The sequence below is a fragment of the Hemiscyllium ocellatum genome, chromosome 3 (genome assembly GCF_020745735.1).
Source record: "Hemiscyllium ocellatum isolate sHemOce1 chromosome 3, sHemOce1.pat.X.cur, whole genome shotgun sequence".
Taxonomy (NCBI): domain Eukaryota; kingdom Metazoa; phylum Chordata; class Chondrichthyes; order Orectolobiformes; family Hemiscylliidae; genus Hemiscyllium; species Hemiscyllium ocellatum.
Window position 1 is genome coordinate 131,542,666 of NC_083403.1, and position 23,494 is coordinate 131,566,159.

The 23,494-nt window shown below is 40.6% G+C and overlaps 1 protein-coding gene across 3 annotated transcripts in view; it reads right to left on the bottom strand.

The window, feature by feature from the left end:
- Nucleotides 1-23,494, bottom strand: part of nbas (NBAS subunit of NRZ tethering complex) — a 255,796-nt gene that overhangs the window by 57,128 nt on the left and 175,174 nt on the right. For 2 of the 3 annotated variants that reach the window (XM_060853540.1, XM_060853548.1), the window contains 4 exons: nucleotides 16,089-16,318; nucleotides 11,734-11,844; nucleotides 4,879-5,129; nucleotides 1,215-1,549 (listed from right to left, as the gene is read on the bottom strand). In XM_060853540.1, the coding sequence (XP_060709523.1) occupies nucleotides 1,215-1,549; nucleotides 4,879-5,129; nucleotides 11,734-11,844; nucleotides 16,089-16,318 (927 nt within the window). Of the gene's footprint in view, nucleotides 1-1,214; nucleotides 1,550-4,878; nucleotides 5,130-11,733; nucleotides 11,845-16,088; nucleotides 16,319-23,494 lie in introns of those variants that run through there. The other variant, XM_060853560.1, reaches the window with a different exon arrangement.

The window sequence follows — 23,494 nt, forward strand, 5'->3', positions numbered from 1 at the left end:
ACATCACAGGCAACATTACACAAAAGAAATGCACTGAGTAATCTTGTCTATTAAACACAACCAGCTCTAAGGAGTAATGGTCTGGATTCTGTAGTAGCAATGACAACAAAACCCAGTTCCTGTCAATGATCCTAAGCCCTGGATTTTCTCCACTAACATGGGTGGTTTGAATTGGAAAATTTCATCGCGACACCTGTCTTGTTCGAAATGCCTGGGTGGTAAATCTTGGATGCTTTTGGGTAGGGCAGCCAGGGGTGTGTCTTGGAGAATGATTCAGACTTGCCAGCCTCAGAGCCCCCCCTAGCTAAAGGAACGGCCAAGTGCTAAGATAGGTTAATTAACAGGTCTACCATTGCCTTTGTTCCAATTGTTCAGTTATATCTTTTAGCCCGCTCGACTTGACTGCTCACACACCATCACCCTTCACCCCCATCCTACGCCCTGTGTGTGTAATTCTTAGGCATCAGGGGACGACTTGATACCAAACCAACTCACCAAACAACCTTGCCCTTCGTGTCAATATCCTCCATGGGCAGACCTCTGACTCATGTTAAGATGAAATAAAATCAGGTTCTAATACAACTTCAACTATATTTTTTAAAAACTCTCATTCATGAAAACCATTCAAAACTTTTAACACTCAAATAGTGCATCGCTTTCAAAACCAAACTTCTATTCATAAACACATAACGACAGAAAACCAGTTACTAGCCTCTTTGAGCTGTCAAATATATTGTGAACGTAGAGCACTTTGCTGAGATAATTAGGTTTTGAAAATCAGCTCAAGTATTTGCAAAGAGACCAGTGGGAAATGTCACCAAACAGTGCCTAAATCTGCTAAAATTAAGTTCCTTTGATTAAACGGTCACTGAAACTGGTTGACTTCCATTTTCATTTTAAAGGACTGGTGATTTAAATAATTTTACATCATGATAGTTAGACTGATCTATATTCCATAAAATTCAGACTCTCATAAGAGCTAAAATGAAATCATATATAAGCCACACCCTGCCCCCTTCTGACAAGGGCAAAAATACCTGGAACACCACCACCTGCAAGTTCCCTTCCAAGTCACTCACCATCCTGACCTGGAAATGTATCGCTGTTCCTTCATTTTTGCTGGATCAAGATCTTAGAGTTCCCTCCATGAGGGAATTGTGGGTCAACATATAGAATGTGGAATGCAGCCTATCAAATTAAACAACTTCCATTACCTTGTTCACAGAATTTTCAGAAAAGGTGAAGTCATCTATTAGTCCAATAACATCTTCAGGGAGAAGCCTGTCGAAATATTTTGCACATGTATCGTAGGCATGCAACCATTCAGCTTCTTCCTGTGGTGGTTTTTTAATAAGCTGGATATCTCCAATCCAGAAAAGCTTACGAAGCCATGTAGCATAGATGAGGTTTGCTGAAAGCATTGTGCCACCTTTCCCAGGAATTTTGGGTGCTAGTTTAGAAACTGGTAAGACATTATGGCTGTTAAGAACTGGCTCCAAAGATTCCAAAGGATCAGCGTCTCCATCTGTCAGCTTCTTGTAATTAAGGTCTAATACAGAAAAGAAAGAAAATAAAGCCAGCGCACAAATGGAACAGCAATTAGAAACAAATTATCTGCAACACTTAGCTTTGAATTGAGATTGTTTTAATTGACCAAAGAAACAGAACATAATTCAAGTGAGATATTATTGAGACTAATAATTTTTAGAAGGATATTTCAATTCCCATTGGTTGACTAGGAAGATCAAATCTGAAAATGTGTTGCTGGTTAAAGCACAGCAGGTTAGGCAGCATCCAAGGAACAGGAAATTCGACATTTCGGGCCAGAGCCCTTGGCTTCTACGGTAATGAACAAACCAAAAATAACACTGTCTCAATCTCAGTTGGTAACTTATAATCTAAATTCTAGAAAAAAATCTCCTATTCACCTTTTACCTTTTAACTGACAGAAAATCACTGTCCACAGCTGTATTCCACTTCTTCTACGGACATTTCAATCTCCAGAAACTAGTACAAAGCTGTTCTCAGTTCCCAATGGCTTGTTTTGTCCTTTCCCAGCTGGTAACACCTAATTCCCAAACTGATTCTTGAGTGAGGGTTATTCTAGCAATCCCACGCTTTCTACCTAAAGTTAGCTGAATCTTCCAGTCTTGGTTAAATTCTCACGAATGCAAACTCTTCAGTTTGAATGCACATTCCCGCCCACATTTTGTGTGGTGACTAATAGGCCCAGTATTTTCTGTGGTTAAAATGAGGACTAGCCACCTCTATCTTTTCCTGGAGCTCTCTTTGAAGACTGACTTGTCTGAAGCATTTCGGGATTTCTTAAGAAAAACCCACAGGCTGTAACTACAATGGTTTACTATGGCTTGTTCCCCTTTCAAAATTCACCGCCATGGTGAGGTAATCACATGTGCTTTATAGCCATGCAAAATGCCAATGAACTATCTTCTAACACCCAACTTCATTCCACCAATTATTTTGCAATGTGACGATTTATCTTGTTAGCTTTAATCTGTTTAAAAGTACTGTTTAGGTATTAAAAGTAAACTAGTTGGAGCAATATTTATTTTTTTCAAATACAACATTAAATGTGTGACTGGGTTGGGATGGAAGGCAAGACGGAGATAGGGAAAGTGGAAATCTAGTGGGGGAGAACAAACTGTGGACTGAAATATGCTGCAGAAAGAAAGATCTTCGAGTAAAAAATGAGGTCTGCAGATGCTGGAGATCACAGCTGCAAATGTGTTGCTGGTCAAAGCACAGCAGGTTAGGCAGCATCTCAGGAATAGAGAATTCAACGTTTCGAGCATAAGCCCTCTCTTATTCCTGATGAAGGGCTTATGCTCGAAACGTTGAATTCTCTATTCCTGAGATGCTGCCTAACCTGCTGTGCTTTGACCAGCAACACATTTGCAGAAAGAAAGATGGAAGGTTAAATAATATCTGAATGTACTTAATGCAAAATAGATTATACATTTACTGCCCCATTAACAACTGCTGAATTTGAAATGCACAAAGAACACGACCACCAGCAACTTACATAACTCTGAAAATTCATGTTCCACATCCTTTTGGACTCCAAGATTCCACCATATGTTGATCAAATAAAATTGCCCAGAATTATTTTGTACATTTCCAAGTAGATTGAGAAATTTTCTATTAGGTTTTCCTTCCATGATACATGTAACTCATTCTACCAATGAGGTAAAGAACTAATTAACTAAGAGACAGCCCAATCCCCTCCTAACATGACACAAAATAACATAAGTGTTCAATGAACTCAACCTGACACCATGTAATTCATGGAGTTTAATATAAAATGTACAGTGCAGTAACTATTTCTATTCTGTAAACTAAAGGTGTCTGCATTTTCCAATGCACTATAATAATTTAAATGCCAAAGATCATTATTATTGTGTAATTTTTTATTAAACATCTATTTTTGTTTTAATGAATTCCAGACCATCACTGTCATGAATTATGCTTACTTGTTTTATTTATATTGTCATCACAATTTGGCACCTGCTGCCATAATGATTTTTCAATAATCCTATCCCCATCTCATTCAGCTTTGCCTCTCTCTTGTGACAGATGGAACTTTGCAGCTTTAGTCTAAGGCTTCAGAGGAACTCCATGTAGCATGCAAGCCGACTGACAAGTGACGCATTCTTACATCCATGAAACTAACTCTGAACTATAGGTGAATAGCTCCACTTCCTAATAGATATCTTGGGAGAACTGAAGGTTAAATGAGTAAATCTTGAGTGCAGTCCAAAGGTAAACTGATATCCGAATATCTCATCTTTCCAGAGACACCGAACAATGCAACATCATGCTCTGCAATGCTTTGGATTCAACTGGGGGTGTTGAGAGTGTGTTTCTGATGTATGGACAGTCCAAGCACTCAATATATTTTGTCTGGGTTTGTGCCCTGGATAGGACAGTCCATCTTCTAATGAGTCTCTCATGTTTGATTGCTCAGCCACGTTGGAATACCCTGAATTCTGAAGAGCTGACAAGCCACGATCCACTTGCTTCAATTAGTGTTTCAAGTTCACAGTTTCTGTTCAAGAAGTGGATAGAATCCATTGCACAAGGCAATCAAACAAAACAACTGACTTGTCCATGTTCATCACGATAAATTGTATCCATAAACCCAGAGAGCTCGTGCTGCAAATAGGCCACTGGGATACAAATTGCTAGGGTTTTCATGTCTGCTACAAGGACATCCATAAGAGAGATATTAAGACAGCAGATAATGACATTGACATGTGGGAGATAAAGTTAAAAATCACAACACCAGGTTATAGTCCAACAGGTTTATTTGGAAGCACTAGCTTTCGAGATGCTGCCTCGTTGTCTGATGAACTACCTGATGAAGAGGCAGCGCCTTGAAAGCTTATGCTTCCAAATGAACCTATTGGACTATATCCTGGTGTTGTTTAGATTTTTAACTTTGTCTACCCCAGTCCAACACTGGTACCTCCAAATCTGGGACATCGTCACTGATGGCTTAAGATCTGGAAGTTAACTGTTTAAAAGGGCTTTGGAAGAGCTGAGCAGAAACAAAAGAAACTCAAGCTGACTGAGAAGTGGACTTAGAGAAAGCAAAGATTTGGGATTTGTACTCTCAGTCCCACAGTCTTCACCTGCAGCAAATGTGGCAGAGTGCACCATACAAGAGAAGGGCTCCGGAGCGACAAGAGGCAATGGCCAACACAAACTCAATCATCATGGCACAAATCGTTGTCTAATGAGATGGAATGCACCATTCAGAGTCCAGCAAAAAAAGAATGTAGTTATATTATTTTTAATGCAGTTGAAGTGCCCAAGTCAGAGATAAAAAATTAGCCTTAAAACTATTGACCATCATACCTGGCGTAACGACCTTCAACTTCTTTAGAAGCTTTATGTTAGTGTCTGGTTTGATGGGTTTTTTCACAAATTCAGCACAGCCGCAGTTTTCCAGCAAAGTAAAATAATAAAGTAACCGGACATGGTCCACACCATCAATGCCAGGATAAACATATTTTGTCATGTGCTCATGAAAAGCTTCTTGGTTGGTTTTCAGAACATCGAATAGATCAAGATTTCGGACTCTACTTTCAATTTCTGACGTTGACAGCCTGAAATTTAAACCAAAATCATCTATGAATGAAACAGTTCCAGGGATTGAGCTTCACATTTCTCATATCTATCTGTCATCACCCAAGTACCTGATAAACATAGGACTCTGTCCACAGAAATAAAAGCAAAATACTGCAGATGCTGGAAATCTGAATTAAAAAGAATAAGTATATGATAAACTCAATAGGTCTGGCAGCATTTATTGGAAGGGCTCTGAAGAGGAGTCATACTGGACTTGATATATTAACTTTTTTTTCTCTCTCCACAGTTGCTGCCAGTCCTGCTGAGTTTCTCCAGCACTTCTGTTTTTTATGGCAGCATTTCACTGTTGTTGTTGTCAGTACTAAAGCAACTCATTCTGAAAATTATGTAATGTAGTCTTCCTTTGCATTTTCACACTTGCCTCCATTGTTCAGACCATTGAGGATAGGAGTTGGGACGCCATGTTGAGATTGTACGGGATGTTGGTGAGGCCATTTTTGGTGCACAGCACTCGTCATCCTGCTATAGGAATGATATTATTAAAGGGTGCAGAAAAGATCGACAAGAATGTTCTGGGACTGCACGGGTTGCGTTATAAGAAGAGGCTGGATAAGCTGGGACTTTTTTCACTGGAGTGTAGGAGGTTGAGAGGTGACCTTATAGAGGTTTATAAAATCAAGAGGGGCATAGATAACATGAGTAGCAAAAGTCTTTTCCCGAGGGTAGGGCAGTTCAAATCAAGAGGGCACAATTTTCAAGTGAGAGTTGAAAGATTGCCTGGGGGGCAATTTTTTCCCCCACACAAAGGGTGGTTCTTATGTGGAATGAACTGCCAGAGGAAACTGTCGGTGCAGGTACAATTACAACACTTAAAAGACATTTAGACAAGTACATGAATAGGAAAGGTTTAGAGGGAAATGGGCCAAATACAGGCAAGTGGGATTAGTTTAGTTTGAGAAACGTAATTGGCATTGAAGTGAAGGACTGAAGGGCCTATGGCCATGCTGTATGACACTCTGCATAATTGGGTAAAATTTGAAACTATTATATTACAGCTTTGAATTTAATTAGTTAACTTATAAATACATGGCCAACGAGTAACTTCTGTGAAATAGAAGCAACATCCCCACTCCCATCCTGTCTGAATTGATTATTTCTAAGGCCAAATCTTCTCTGGCCAGAAGGAAAGTCCATTATAGGCTGGAAACCCAACTCTTTAGGACCTCCTCTGCAATGTTTCGAGCCTTTGCTCATTGCCTTTGAAGGCTTATGGAAATGCATAAACTTGTCAAGAAAACCGTCTTTCTATGTAAAAAAATGAGGTCTGCAGATGCTGGAGATCACAGCAAGTAAGCGGCCTGTCTCACCAATATAGAGGAGGCCACATCGGGTGCAGCGGATGCAATAGATGATGTGTGTGGAGGTACAGGTGAACTTGTGGCGGATATGGAAGGATCCCTTGGGGCCTTGGAGGGAAGTGAGTGTGGAGGTGTGGTTCCCTCCCCTCCCCTATCAGCGTTCCGCAAGGACCACTCCCTTTGTGACTCCCTCGTCAGATCCACACCCCCCACCAACCCAACCTCTACCCCCGGCACCTTCCCCTGCAACCGCAGGAAATGTAAAACTTGCGCCCACACCTCCACACTCACTTCCCTCCAAGGCCCCAAGGGATCCTTCCATATCCGCCACAAGTTCACCTGTACCTCCACACACATCATCTATTGCATCCGCTGCACCCGATGTGGCCTCCTCTATATTGGTGAGACAGGCCGCTTACTTGCGGAACGCTTCAGAGAACACCTCAGGGACGCCCGGACCAACCAACCCAACCACCCCGTGGCTCAACACTTTAACTCTCCCTCCCACTCCACTGAGGACATGCAGGTCCTTGGACTCATCCACTGGCAGAACATAACAACACGACGGCTGGAGGAGGAGCGCCTCATCTTCTGCCTGGGAACCCTCCAACCACAAGGTATGAATTCAGATTTCTCCAGTTTCCTCATTTCCTCTCCCCCCACCTTGTCTCAGTTGGTTCCCTCAACTCAGCACCGCCCTCCTAATCTGCAATCTTCTTCCTGACCTCTCCGCCCCCACCCCACTCCGGCCTATCACCCTCACCTTGACCTCCTTCCACCTATCCCACCTCCATCGCCCCTCCCCCAAGTCCCTCCTCCCTACCTTTTATCTTAGCCTGCTTGGCTACTCTCTCTCATTCCTGATGAAGGGCTTATGCTCGAAACGTTGAATTCTCTATTCCTGAGATGCTGCCTGGCCTGCTGTGCTTTGACCAGCAACACATTTTCAGCCGTCTTTCTATGTAGTTGGTATTATGGACACATTGCAAGTTTTAAAACAAATTTCACTCTGTCTCACCACCTGACTGCAACCAGATTGAGATTTAACTCTTCCACATTTTTAAATAGTGGTGACGCATTTTCCCCACACTCTCTGTTTGAGGGCTTTGGTTTTTTAAAGGACAGCAATAATATTTTCTGAAGTTAAACCACAAGCAAAGATAACTTCTACACTCACGGCACAGGGGCGAAGTGGGTGAACACGGCACACCAAGGCGGTGAGGCCGGGGAACACGGCACACCAAGGGGGTGAGGCCGGGGAACACGGCACACCAAGGGGTTGGTCTGGTGAATACGGCACAAGGGGGTGAGGCAGGTGAACATGGCACAACAAGGGGATGAGGTCGGTAAGTGTGGCACAACAAAGGGGTGAGGTGGGTGAACAGAGCACATCAAGGGGGTGAGGCCTGTGAACGCGGCACAACAAGGGGGTGAGGCCGGTGAACACGGCACAACTAGGGGGTGAGGCCAGTAAATATGGCACAAGGGGGTGAGGCCGGCAAATATGGCACAACACAGACAGATTGGCAAACATACAAGAGGAGATTGAATTGGAGAGATAGAGATTATTGAAGTAGTAAGATTTAAGTACAAAACAACCAAAGAAAACAGCTGCTAATAGAGAGTCACAAAGATGAATTTCTTTTAGCAGTAGCGCCTTAAGGAGATTCAAAAGATACAAACAATCAGCAAATTATATTCTCTTTAGAATCACAAGATATCATGACAGAATCTTAGAATATCATGCAACTCACTGATGAATAAATAATTTTGCATTTTTTGTTCTGCTTCATACCTGAAGGTAATCTTACCTTAATTGTTAAAAATCATACATCAAGTTATAGTCCAACAGGTTTATTTGGAAGCACTAGCTTTTGGAGTGCTGGTCACGGAGTGTAAGATCTTAAGACACAGTATTTATAGCAAAGGTTTACAGTGCGATGTCAAAAAAGACCTGGATTGTTTGTTAAGTCTCTCATCTTTTAGAGTAACCATATTATGTTTATATGTAAATCCCAAAACTTTTTAAAAGTTACAATCTCAAGTGAACTTTAACAATAGGTGCCATGTTGGTCCAGATAATGCATTGAAGGGGTGGGATCTCCTGTATGAGGCTGTCTGTGCCCCAATGTTTTAGATTCTAATCTAAAAGAAGAGATTTAGAGAATCTGACATGGATTCATGCAGTTTTTGAGCAAAATAAAATGTATTTCTGCAAGTACAAATTCACCCCCCAAACTTTTGGGTGCGTGTGTGTGTTTGCAGTACACTGGATTACCTGTAGTGTGACATGAAACCAAGGTGGTCAGTTGAGGCCATCCCCAAGCCTCTGCTCGGTTTGTGCCATTGCCTGTCCTGGTCCGCCTTGGAGGATGGTCTCTTGAAGGGTCGAGATCAAATGTCCCAGGCTGCTGAAGTGTTCTCCAACTGGAAGGGAACACACCTGTCTGTTGATTGTTGTGCGGTGTCCATTCATCGGTTGCCACAGCCTTTGCTTGTTCTCGCCAAGGTACCATGTTCTCTCGCAAACCCACGGATAACCGTGGTCCTTGCCTGCTGCGTATGAGATAGACAATGTTGGCCGAGTCACAAGAGTACCTGCCACGTACATGGTGGGTGGCATCCCCATGGGTAATGGTGGTATCCATGTTGACACTTTTGACACGTCTTGTAGCATCTGCCATGACAGGGTTGTATGGAGTTGTCCTGAAAGCCAGGCAGTTTGCTATGAACAATGATCTGTTTGAGGTTTGGTGGTTGCTTAAAGGCGAGAAGTGGAGGCATGGGGAAGGTCTTGCTGAGGTGCTCATCCTCACTGATAATGTGTTGCAGGTTGAAAGAACATGGAGTAGTTTTTCAGCTCCTGGCAAGTATTGGACAGTGAAGGGAACCCTTTCAATTGCAGGTCATGTCTGTCTCCTGAGGAGGTTATTATGGTTTCTCGCTGTGGCAAGTCAGAACTGGTGGTCAATGAGTTGAGCATCATACTCCATTCCTATGAGGGCATCCTTGATTACTTCCAAGTGCCTGTCATGTTCCTCTTCATCTGAGCAGATCCTGTGTATGCATAGGGTTTGTCTGTAGGGATGGCTATTTCAATATGTTTCGGGTGGAAGCTGGAGAAGTATAGCATTGTGAGTTTATCCAAGGATTTGCGAGAGAGTGAGTTACTGAGGGGCCCATCCTTGACGGAGATTCATGTGTCCAAGAATGAGACAGATATTTAATTCCTTAAATGTGCTAAGATTTAAATCAAAATATTGTTTGTATTGAACAGAAAATTCATAGAAATTCAAGTTTTTTCCAACTCCCATTTTCTTCCTGTCGATTATGGAGATGGTACCCTATTGCTTGGTTCCATGAGCATTAGTCCCACTGATACACCAACCAATTGGTCTTAGTTCAAATGTGAAATGTAGCAGTAACAGCCTATAAACAATTTTAAATAGAGACATTACAAACAAGCTCTTTTCTTGCTGAATATCTACATGGGTATAGCATCAAGAGTAGGATTAGTAAGTCTGTCCAGAAATCTCCAGTCAAGCATTGCAATCTTACTGTTGCCCTGGCTGAGATTTTCCACCTCAGCAGAGATCGAGAGGCAAAGTGATGAGCTTCCTCATCTTCATGGCTTGGAGACTTTAATCATCAGGATTATTCAAAATTCTTTTTGTAATCTTTGTGGTCCACAACTGTGAACTCAATTTCTTAATCTAATGACTTTGGATACATTTTCACTACTTAAAGAAAATAAACTCGGGCAATTTCTGTCCTTTGATTGACTCACAATTACAACAGCTTCCTCATTTCCCCTCCCCCACATCATCCCAGTCCCAAGCCTCAAATTCGGCACCTCCCTCTGGACATGTCTATCACTCCCCTCTCTGACCTATCACCTTTGCCCTCACCTTCATCCACCTATCGTCTTCCCAGCTACCTTCCTCCAACCATCCCCCTCCACCAAGCATTTATCTCTCAGCTCCAACCCACAAGCCTCATTCCTGATGAAGGACTTCTCCTGCTCCTTCGATGCTGCATGACCTGCTGTGTTTTTCCAGGACTACACTCTCAACTCATAACTACGGAATACTACTTTATCACGACAATGTAGACAGGTGAATCTTTTCATAGTCTTTGTATTTTTACCATTTGACGCTGAGCATTCATTTTTACATATATTTTGTATTTACTGAACAATCTTGGTGGACGAAGGGTGAATTATAGACACGTGAGAAAATAATGTATGGGTGGTTTGAGTTAAACTGGAGTCACATTGCAAAAGACCGATGGTGTGAACTGATAGCATGAACAGGGTAAAAGTAAGATACATGTCCAAACAATTTTACCAGCTGTAATGACAGGATGTTTTGTCATGGATCAATTGACTTTCGGGTTCTAATCAATGAATGTTGCGGTCAGTAGTCTGACAATGGGTCATCCGTGAAGAAGTTAACAATGGGCTGCTTAGACGATAATCATTTTAGGTTATGATTTGTGAGTTGGTGTATTGACAGAAGAAATAATAAGATCAAAACATGACATCAATATCAGAACACAGTCACAGATTTAGAGAAGATGGACAGAGTTCAGGTGAAGTGCTATAAAGTTGCTTGTGCCACTCAAAGTTGGGTTGGAAGTAAGAACCAGCTGAATAAGGATGATCACTAGCTTCAGTTTTTAAATATATCCTTTGTTGCTTAATACATTGCCCTGATATCCTTGTCCAATCAGTCTTTGGACCCCTTAAGATAATTTTTAAATCTAGAAAGGCTATATAAATTCTGTTAAAACAAAGGGAGCTTGATTAAAAGGGGCAAACTTTAAGTAGGAAATTTGCTGTGATGTCTAGGACGTGTAATGTGTCAAAAAGGGTTCAGTAATGAATATTTTTGGCTTCGTTAAAACAAAAATATGGCACGCTACCACTAAAAACAGTCTCTGATTTCCTATTACATGTAATATCCAACACTGTTTATACTCCTTCAGCAACTGTGAAATTAATTTTAAAACAATAGCCTTGACAGAACTTGCTCCTCTCTATTACAATGTCCCTGCATATCTCTCAATGCAGGATTAAAATGAGTGTTTTGTCTTTTTGTCCTCATGAATTATATAACCAAAAACAGATTGATTATTTTCAATTGTTGCTATAAGCTAGAGTAAGAATGAAAAGTCAGCATGGAGATGTGTACTGAAAAATGATGTAAAAATGATAAGGTTCATGGTCTTAGTTGTACAATGACCTAATACCGAGGATACTCACCCACTATCAGTGAAAAGGAATTCCAAGTGTGTCATGTAAACTTCCCAGAGTGCGATATTATAACGTTGAGCCAAAGACAGAGAGATTTTGTACACATTTTCTTCTAAGGTTCTATGAAAAAACAAATAATTTCTCAATATCAGCATTTGAAATTACGCAGTCATCCAGAATATCACGCAAGTAATCTGAATGAGACAAAGCCTAATGGCCAAATTTAATCAACAGATCAATATGTAAGTTGTTAAAATTGAATTGGATTGTTTTGTCTTCCTTTAAGAGGTAGTGATTCAGGAGGTTAAGGTCTTGAAATACCATGACTATATTCCAGAATCTCTTACTGTGACTTTGCTACACAGTGGCAGAACTTGAAATTTTAAAAAAAATGTAATTGAATGTTTACATGCTTTTGCTGAAGGCGTCTGCAAGTTTTCAGTACTGGTCACCCTGCAATAGGAAGGATATTACTACATTGGAGAGGGTTCAGAAAAGATTTATCAGGATGCTGCCTGGAATGAAGTGTTTGAATTATAAATATAGGCTGCATCCACTTGGACTGTTTTTCACTGGAGATATGTAGGTTGAGAGGTTTATAAAATAATGAGGGGTGTAGATAAGGTGAATAGCAAGGGCTGTTTCCCTCGGATGGGGAGTTCAAAACCGTGTGCATGCTTTCAAGGTAAGAGGAGAAAGTTTTGAAAAGGATAATGATGGGCAACTTTTTTAAGCAGTGAGTAGCTCATGAGTGGAATGAACCGCCAGAAGTAGTGGTGGATGCAGCTACAGTTACAACATTTAAAAGAAATTTGGAAAGGTACATGAATGAGAAAGGTTTGGTGGGATAAGGGCCAAACGAAGGCATGTGGGACTAGTTTAGTTTGGGAACATGGTCACCGTGGACTAGTTGGGCTAAAGGGTCTGTTTCCATCTGTATGACTTTATGACACAGAAGTTGGCATGGATTACAATAAAAACTACTTTGGAATTTCAGAATCTGTTCATTCAGCTTTCAGGTTGAAGATTTTCAGGGTGAAAAATATGAAGCTGCCTGAGCCCAGATCAAAGTTTACAAATCTCATAACTTCTAATCCACTTACATGTGCTACCACCACACAAGTTCATTTTGTCCAATCACTCTTTTGATTCCCCAGACAATGTATTCAACAGTGTACATGATTAAAACTTCAATAATATGTAGCTCTTAATTAATCATTCACACAGTTGAAGACATTTCCCAGTGAACTGAAACACCCAGTACATGTTAAAAAATTCTGTGTTTGGCTTATTTTAATTTAAGTGGACTGCACTGATTAATTGAAACGTCACCAGAAAAGCTGAGTTTGAACTTCATTATTGCTGTGCAGTACCGCTCCCAGTGGACTTGGATCCACTTCAGTAACTGTTCTGAACTTGGCATTCAACCAACTATCATGTTATAATAGACTGATGCAAAAAAAAGCAAATACCAAAATATGAAAACAAGATGATGTTATTCAACTTATGTTATCTACATCTTGCATAACAATGTGTACTTAAGGTGCTTCACGAGTGGAGTGAATGACACAAATCTAAAAATGGATGGATAAAAGATTGGTCAAAAGGATAAGCTTAACTATATACCTTAAAAGGCAAAGTGGATGGACTTAGAGACAGAATTCTAGAGCTGAGAGACAGAACAACTTAAAAGTGTCAATGATAGAATTAAGAATGAGGGGATGCACAAGAGCCCAGAACTGTAGGAGCTTGCATTTCTTGAACCATTGAAGAGCCCAATTAAATTATAGAGGCCGACAGGATATGGTCAACAGAGCTGATAATGATTTCAGATGGAAATTCCAATTGTGTTTTTGACACAAGAGGACAATCTTAAAATCCAAGTATTTGGGCAGTAGAAGGCACTATTGTCTGGTGAGCCATGGGGAAGTAATGGATAAATAAGACTTGAGAGTTAGGAACGTCAGAGTTTTCAATGTGTTCAAATTTATGAAGAGGAGAGGGAGGTAAGGAGTGTATTGGAAAAGTTGAATGCGGAGGCAATAAAAACATGAACTAAAGAATGTAATCTATCAAAAATTTAAATGGCCAGAATGTATTTCAGTAGGGTATCTCACAGAATCATAGAACCCCTACAATGCAGAAGGAGACCATTTGGTCCATTGAATCCACACCAACACTAGGAAGAGCATCCCACCCAGACCCACACACCCTCACCCTCCCTACCCCACTTAATCCCACATTTACCATGGTTAATCGACCTACCCTGCGTGTCCTTGAACACTAAAGGGCATGACCAAACCACCTAATCTGCACATCTTTGGACTGTGGAAGGAAACTGGAGTACTCAGCAATAAGAGGCAATTACATTCACGGTGCATACATGCAAGGAAATGAGAAGCACCAACAAGAGAGAATCGAACAGTGAGGTTCAGTGGCATTATCATTGCTGAATCCCTCACTGTCAACATCCTGGGGTTATCTTGACCAGAAACTGAACTGTCTAGCCACACTAATACGAGCAACAAAAGCAGGTTAGAAACTGGGAATTCTGCCGAGAGTAACCTACTTCCTGTTTCCCTAAAAAAATGTTCACCACCTACATGTCACAAATCAAGAGTGTGATGGAGCACTCTCTACTTGCCCTGATGGGTGCAGCTCTAATAACATTCAAGATTCCATCTACGACAAAGCAGCTTGCTTAATCATTATACCATCCACTACCTTCAATGTTCACTCCACCAACCATTACCACAATGCCAGCAGTGTATGCCTCCTATAGCATGCCCCACTACTGCAACTCACCAAGGCTCCTCCAATAACTTCTCCCAAACCCGTTACCTCGATCAGCTAGAAGGTCAAGGGCAGCAAAAACATGAGAATACCACTACATGCAAGTTTGAGCAATTAGAGATATACTGTAAGTACCAGCCCAAAGAATTAAAAAAAAACTGTCTTCCTCTTCAGGAGTCCTGTCATCTGTCATAAAGTTTGGTGACCAGAAGTGGATGCAATGAAATAGCTGTGGTCTAACCACAGCTTACTGAAAGTTTAGCTTTGCATTCATTAGATTGAGAGCGCAATTGCTCCAGTTTCGACTGTTGCCATTCCAGTCTTCCAACATTGACTGGTGGAGCAGAAACGTACATTTAATGATTTAAAAAAGTCCTTGAGTGTTGAAATATCAGCCTTAAATTGTAGCAGTCTTATTTGTATTTATGACATAATCCAATAAATCTTGATATAAATGGGTATATTAACAGTAGTACCTGGGTTGGCAAGGCTAAGAAAAAAATGGCCAGCAACTTGAGATAAATCTCATTAACATCACAAATTGTTGTTTTCTTCAAAAGACTGCAATAATGGTTAATGAACTTGGCACTATTTCCCCAGCAAACTATTAGGTCAAAGGTTGCCTCCTTAAAAACCCATAATTAGTTATTCTTGCACAAATGGGCAATCTGTTCTTTAATTCACAAGTGCAACACAAAGATGACTTTTAAGTGTAGTTTTTGCAATTACCGATCAGCCTTTTAATTTGCCACAATAACCTGGCAAATTGTGTCATTTATTTAATTAAAAAAATGAATGACAGCTGCTCTTAATTTCAGAACTTTTCTGATCAGTCACATCGGACTCAAAACACTAAATCTACTTTCTCTTTCTATAGATGCTGCCAGACCTGATGATTTTCTCCTGCACTTGCTGTTTTCATTTCAAATTCCCAGTGTGTGTAGTAATTTGCTTTTACAAAATGTCTTGAGTTATTGCTAAAGTGAAGGAAAGGGAGAGCATAAAGGGATTAAATTACCTTAAATTATTTCAAAAACAGAAGATTTATGTTTGACAAGTATCATAGCTGCTTAACTCTGGAAAGTCATACTGCAGGTAAAGAAAAACATACTCTCAATCAATAGCATGATTTTTTTCCTCAAGCTCTCATGCCTTCTTACAAACTTTCCCACTTCCCCATTTATTTTACCTAACCAGCATCACTAGAGTAAAACATACACACACCTATAATCAAATGCAAAGAAATTCATCTGGTCAAATGTGCAAAGTTAAAAGTGAATCCTTAATGAAAATCACATTGATCATCCTAGCATCCATTTCAGTTCATCTTTCTTGTTTTTCTTTACTTAGACTACCTTCAAAGTACATCAGAGTTAAGTCAGTTATTCTTGAATCTGTTGGAGTTAACTATACTTAGTTTCACCCCTTATGAAAAATACATTGTCTTCGTTAAATTCCTTAACAGCTGCTGAATTGTGGGAAAGACTCTACAGCTTAACACAGTCACCTGGTGTTTATTTACCAATCTTTATTTACCATGACTAAAATAAAACAAATGATATCATACTTACTCTGCTAACCCCAGAATGGTCTCCCTTTTATATTGGCTGTCTGTTGCGAATCGCTGGACATCCACACCTTTGCCAAGGCCTTGAAGTGTTTGAGCTTGCGTGAAGTCTGTCAACAGCTCATTGTAATAGCAAAGCTGATGAATTAGCGCCTGAATTTCTTCTGGCCAACTGAACTCTGTATTTTCAGTCACATGTTTTGTGACCAGATTAATTACCTCTTTGGGATCAGCCTGTAAATTTGCAGATGCAATGATGAAAGTTGTTTTTTTCTCTCTGGAAGAAAATCACCCTCTCTACTATATTTTGCTAATTAAATAATTTTCTACAAAAAAAACCCAAACGTCATGAAAATTGTCAACAGTTATGAAAGGCTAAGGCAGTACTGTCCTACTTTAATTAAAACTGCCAAAGTATTGGTCAGTGTTTGTAATATTTATGAATAAGTTGTTCAGGATTATGTGAAAATTGAACAATATCCAACCTTAATGTTCTATTTTACATTAACCAATAACTGTAATCAGAATGGAGATACATGCCACTGACTGTGTTCAGAACAACATGGATGAGGCTTCATAAATATATTACGTTTCAGCAATAAAGAGGGCTATGTCACCTGCTTTACATTGAACAGCAAGCCTGGGTGGCTAGGTTATCATGGCAATAGGTATAGGATCCAAGTTGAGACTTACTGGGAGCAAGGTGCAAAATGTCCATATCAGAACAAAGGACAGGAGCAGCTGTGCTAACAGTGGACAGACCTTTGGTGCAGAGCCTTTTTTGGGCAGAAAGAATGAGAGTTGTTGTCCTGACACAAAAATCAGCAGAGTGGACAAGGTTATGAATCCTTCACAAGCTCCAAGGTGGAATGCATGAGGACTGACAATACTTCTGTTTGAAAGGACCATCCCATGACACTCTATTGACTCTGGAAGTTTTGCCAAGGCCAAGGCCAGGAGAGGAAATCGCAGCGGTGGGCTTTGCTGTTGGTTGTTAGTTTGAGAATTCTCTGCAAATTGAGAGAAGCACCCTTTAGCGGTCTCAGGATGTTACAATCTAGCAGATTGGAAAACTCAAACCCATTAGGACCTGGCAATCCCTGTCGAGAGGACATTTATAAATGTAAATGTGTACAATGTTGCATTGCTAGTCAAGTTAAACATCAGCAAAAGTAATTTTTCTGTAGTTTCGTTGTCGAGGAAGTAATGATTACTTGACGTTGCTTTCAGTTTACTTGTTAAGTAAAAAGCTTAAAACGTGAAATCTTATGTAATGTAATACAACTCTTTTACTGGGAATTCAAGTATGTTTTTAGATGTTATCAGACTCTATTAGAATCATAACAGGCTGTAACAAGAATGTGTGGTCCCAGCTGCAGCATGGATCCATCAGCAAGGTTAGTGGGGTGGCATAATTCCTGTGAAACCACACCCTTTTCATGTTACAAAGTGAACAAACCTCAAGTCAATTTGTTCTTGAGGTTACTGACAGTTAATTTTCTTCACTGATTTTAAATGTTTCTTTGTACATTTAATTCTGGCTCCCACCAGCCCCCTCCATCACCCTAGCTTCCCTCACACCAATTAATGTACAATCACTTTCAAGGCAGTATTTTGATATTTATTTATTTCTAATTCTCCTTATAGTAGATTGTGTTGGCCCTCACATTTCAGTAAACTGAAATACCTAAGTTGCATCCAACCACACTTTTGGTACTCTACTGGAATCTATGTTAGCTTTTGATGATGATATCAGAGAAATGAATTGCATGTCACATTTCATAATTGCTATTCGGTACATGGCCTCTCAGTTGTTTTTAAAAATGAGAAAGAATGGCATTAGAGCTTGCTTTAAATAAAAATCAAGCAAATTAATTAAATACGTTATCCAAGTCAAGTTACTTACATGTTTATAGCAGAAATTCTTTTATCTCCATGAAACCAAAATAGTAAGAACTAATCTAACATTGCATAAATGATTTTTGAATTAGCATGCTTGTCAGAACTTTGCATTGAGAAAAAACATTTTGTTTCAGTAGTCACTGTAGTTATACATAACATATAAAATATAAATGCACACACACACATTTGTATTCCATGGAAAATTAACGTCACTGGCACACCAGCATTTGTTAGCCACCCCTCATAAGGTGGCTACAATGGCTAAATGTTCCTTTTCACAGATAATGGTTGAAGACATAATGGATTTTAAACAGCTGATCAAATAAATTCAAATTGAGATTTAATTGAATTATTTACTACTCAGCTTGTTGCACTCAAGAAACTCAGTGCCATTCAGGACAAAGCAATCATTTGACTGGCACCACATCCACCACCTTCTGCAGACACTCCAATCACCACTGGCGTACAATAGTAGGTGTGTGTACCATCTACAAGATGCTTGGCAGCAACTCACTCAGGATGCTTATACTGCACCTTACAAGCCCACAACCTCTATCACTTACAAGGGAAGAGCAACAGAGGAAGGACAACACCACAACCTGAAAGTTCCCTCCTGAGCCACACACCATACTGATGAAAAACTACACTGCTGTCCTTTCACAGACACTGGATTAAAATTCTGGAATACTCTCCTCTACTTACTGCTCTCCCACCCTGCCCAGTTACCACAGTGGTTCAACGTGGCTCATCACCATATCGTGCAGTAAAATTCAGAATGAACAATAAACGCTCACCAAGTTAGAGATGCCTTCATCCCATGAACAAATAATTTAAAAAGTGTATCATCCTTCTCAAGACTATTGTCAGGGTGTTTACAATAACAAATTCAAAACCTTGTTTCAGAGGGGCATAGCTAGGATAAATAGACAAAGTCTTTTCCCTGGGGTGGGGGAAGTCCAGAACTAGAGGGCATAGGTTTAGGATGAGAGAGGAAAGGTACAAAAGGGACTTGAGGGGCAACATTTTCACGCAGAGGGTGGGGCGTGTATGGAACGAGTTGCCAGAGGAAGTGGTGGAAGCTGGTACAATTATAACATTTAAAAGGTGTCTGGATGGGTATATGAATAGGAAGGGTTTGGAGAGATATGGACCAAGTGCTGGGAAATGAGAGTAGATTAGGTTGGGATGTCTGGTCGACATGAACAAGTTGGATCAAAGGGTCCGTTTCCGAGCTGTACATTTCTATGACTCTAAGACATGTTAAGAAACGGCTCCTGAAAAGTTGAATGATTGTACAAAGATGGGGTTTTTTTGTATGCCAAAGCAACCGTACCATTTTTCAAGCCTGAGTGGAACTGAGACAAAGTAAATTCACCCTGATGGTTCTTAAGGACTTGAGGTGAAGGTGAAGTAAATTGAATCTGACAACGACCAATTACAAGTGTCCATGATTTGAAAAAAAAAGGAATTTCATTCTTTTCATTCTGAATCTTCCATGGAATACAGGATGCTCAAAATAAAACTCTATTTTCAATCCAGATTTGAAACTGGATTTCCAATCCTGATCAAAGGTTTACACAACTTTAAAGGAGCTCTCTGTGCAGAAGTCTGAGCTTTGCAAAAGCAGTCTTGCATGGTCCAGGAATCCACCCAGCCAAAAGGGAAGTGGACCAGTCTTCAAGATACAACCCTTTATCACAGCAATCCGTATTCCAGGATTTAAAAGATTCTGAAACCACTTTCACAGCAACTGAGTGAAGGTGTGCAAGTCAGGGGTGAAAGTGCCAGGTGGTGCAAGGTAATGAATGTGGAAGTTGAGGGCTCAGTGGTTGAGGTAGCGGGCTGACAGTGGGTGAGGAGTTGGGGTGCCAGGGTGAATTGGTAGGATTGGCAGGGGCAGTCAGGTGGTTGTAAGAGTAGGGGTGATAGATGGAGGAGTAAGGGTGATAGTTAAGTGGCCAAGAGGTTGGTTTAGGTTGGTAGTGGTTGGAGTAGGTGGGGAATTTAGGGTTGCTGGGATAGATTGGGTGCAAGAAGTAGGAAGGTGGTGGTTAAAGTCAACTGGAGAAGCTTGGAATGAGTCGGGGGTGGGGCGTCTGTGGAAAGTCAATTGAATAGGAATAACAGCAGGTTTTAATTCCTCTAAGCTTAGTCAGCTAGAACCCACGGAGACTCCACCTCAGAGTTGGGATCTTTCCAGAAGATTCTATAGGACAGGTAATTGCTCTTTGGAAGTTTCAACTTCTTAGGTAACTCCAGTGGAGTTGCAAAACATTTCATCTATGATTGAATGGCAGAGCATACTTGAAAAGCCAAATGGCCGAATTCTGCAACTATACCATATTGTGCTGTGGAGTCAACCACTTTGGGACTTCTCCCAGGTCCTGATGAACTCCTGTCTATGCTGCTGCAACAACTACTTTCCCATTGGAAAGATCTGAGCAGAAGTCTTCTCTGAGTATGTCTCAGACCTATTCTTGGATTTCTGAATAATTACAATATGTGTAGTTAATATATGCAGGATGTAGTATAGCCTCAAAAAATACTCATAATATCTATTATAGCTGGTATCAGAAGAATTAGTTTGACAACTGTAAAAAGAAAATGCCATTTACTGCCACTACGAAGAAAATAGTTTCAAATCCATTCTTCAAAATTCTCAGAAGGTCTTTGGACAAAACAGTTTCTTCAGTTTTACACGTTGCATTGAGAGTAGATTTGCAAAATAAGACTAATTCTCAAGCTAATCCTGCCTTATTTAGAAACAGTTTGCTAAAGATTGACTATACTAAGGCTGGACAGTTGACTATACCAAGGTCATGAAAATAAACAATTCTAAACTGCCGAAGCATCAAACATTGACAACAAAACATTGACACTGATGTCTTAGTGGAGAAAAAGCATAACTTGGGAAAATATTTCAGTAAATTGCACAAGTGAGCATTGACGGCAATTAAGATAGAGTGTGCCTGACGAATAATATTCAAGTAAGATATTCCATACAGAAATCTTCCGAGATATCATTATTCTATGAGTGCAGATTATCCATTTGTATCTCTATCCATCATTATGCAACTTTAATTAAAATTTGAATGATCCTTATCCATTTTGTTTAGGCATAAAAATAGGAAATCTACTAAACAGAGTTAACTGGGATTTTTGGGGTATTTTGCACTGTGCATCTCTCTTGAGATGCATGTCAGGTGTTGATCTCGACTCACACAAATCATTGATTTCAATCACACATTATCTGGGTTATTAAAAGAAGAATTGTCATTGGACAAAGTAGGAACTAAAGAAAATAATATGGTGCCAGGTCATCCTCAGTTTAATCTGAGAAATGTAAAGCATCTGTAGAAAGAATGTGAAATATCCAGGTTGGGAATCCTTCATCTAAAAAAAATTGGAAGTAACTCTGTTTCTATAAAGGATATTTTTGAATATCATAGAATCCCGACAGTAGTGAAGCAAGCCATTCAGCCAATCAAATCTACACGGATTTTCTAAAGAGCATCTCACCCAAACCCACCACCCTATCTTATCCCTGTAACCCTAACTTTCCCATGGCCAATCCATTTAACCTGCACGTTTGGACTGTGGGAGGAAACCAGAGCGCCTGGAGGTAACCAACGCAGACATGGGAAAAACATGAAAACTCCATACAGTCACCTGATGGTAGAATCAAGCCCAGGTTCCTGGCATTGAGGCAACAGTACTCACCAATGAGCAACCTTGCTGCCCCAATATAGTCTGCTTGGATCTGTTCAGCTGTGTTGAGTCCTTCGGAAAAAAGTTTGCATAACTCATTGGACCGAAATGGGCCTGTAGACTCACTGAGTTCAGCTCTTGGGGATAAAGGTTAATTTGGGGAAAGCAAAGTTTTTTTTTCCCCTGAATAGGCTAGCACTCTGTGTCTATGGGTCCATTTGGGTCTGCTTTTGAAAAGACCTTCGGTTTTTCGGTCTTATTGGTTTTCTGACATGCAGACAATGGATACCTGACCTGTAATAGCTCTAGAAACAATTGCTAACAGACTCTAGTTTTATGCTCTAGGAGAGACCAAATAGCAAAAGAAGTGACAGAAGTATTTAACTGGAAAACATGGAATTAGCTAATACCTAGTAATTTAGTGAGAAAAGGTAAGCTGCACACCGTTGCTGATGATGTATCCATCTAAACTTGGCAATCATGTGGGGAAAATATTTCCCTCCCCACCCCTTTCCGCCTTCTGCAAAGACCGTTCCCTCCGTGACTACCTGGTCAGGTCCACACCCCCTTACAACCCACCCTCCCATTCTAGCACTTTCCCCTGCCACCACAGGAACTGTAAAACCTGTGCCCACACCTCCTCCCTCACCTCTAACCAAGGCCCTAAAGGAGCTTTCCACATCCATCAAAGTTTTACCTGCATATCCACCAATATCATTTATTGTATCCGTTGCTCTCGATGCGGTCCCCTCTACATTGGGGAGACTGGGCACCTCCTAGCAGAGCGCTTTAGCGAACATCTCCGAGACATCCGCACCAATCAACCACACCATCCCGTGGCCCAACATTTCAACTCCCCCTCCCACTCTGCTGAGGACATGGAGGTCCTGGGCCTCCTTCACCGCCTCTCCCTCACCACCAGATGCCTGGAGGAAGAACGCCTCATCTTCCGCCTCGGAACACTTCAACCCCAGGGCATCAATGTGGACTTCAACAGTTTCCTCATTTCCCCTTCCCCCATCTCACCTGAGTTCCAAACTTCCAGCTCAACACTGTCCCCAAGACTTGTCCGACCTGCCTAGCTCCTTTTCCACCTATCTACTCCACCCTCTCCTCTCTGACCTATCACCTTCATCCCCTCCCTCACTCACCTACTCTATGCTACTTTCTCCACACCCCTACCCTCCTCTAGCTTATCTCTCCATGCTTCCAGCTCACTGCCTTTATTCCTGATGAAGGGTTTTTGCCCGAAACGTCGATTTCACTGCTCGTTGGATGCTGCCTGAACTACTGTGCTCTTCCAGCACCACTGATCCAGAATTATGTGGGGAAGTTCCATAATCTTGCGGAATGCTTCCTGTTACATCGAATACTAATTTGTTCTTTGGCACAAGGAATTGAACAAAACTAATATGATGAAAAGATGCTCGTAGATGAATAAGATATCAGGATCAAAAATAAAATAGGCAGGGGCAGAAAATCATGAAGGAAAGTAGCATTCTTTATGCTCTTAGTTACTACATAGGATGGTACCTGTCTTCTAATTGTAATAAGGGCTAGGCTCATGACATTTTGGCAGTTCCCGGCCACACCATTTGTGACTTCACCAGGAATCTGGCTTAACTAACAGATGGTGCCATTTAATCTTAAGTCATGCAAGCAAGGCACTTAAAACTTAGGACAAACATTTCCACATAACAAATTCAACTACTTCAATGAAAATGAGAACGAAATGTTTTCTTTAAATCTTTCAAATTAAATCCTTCATATTTTTAATGATATTATTTAAGCCATGATCAT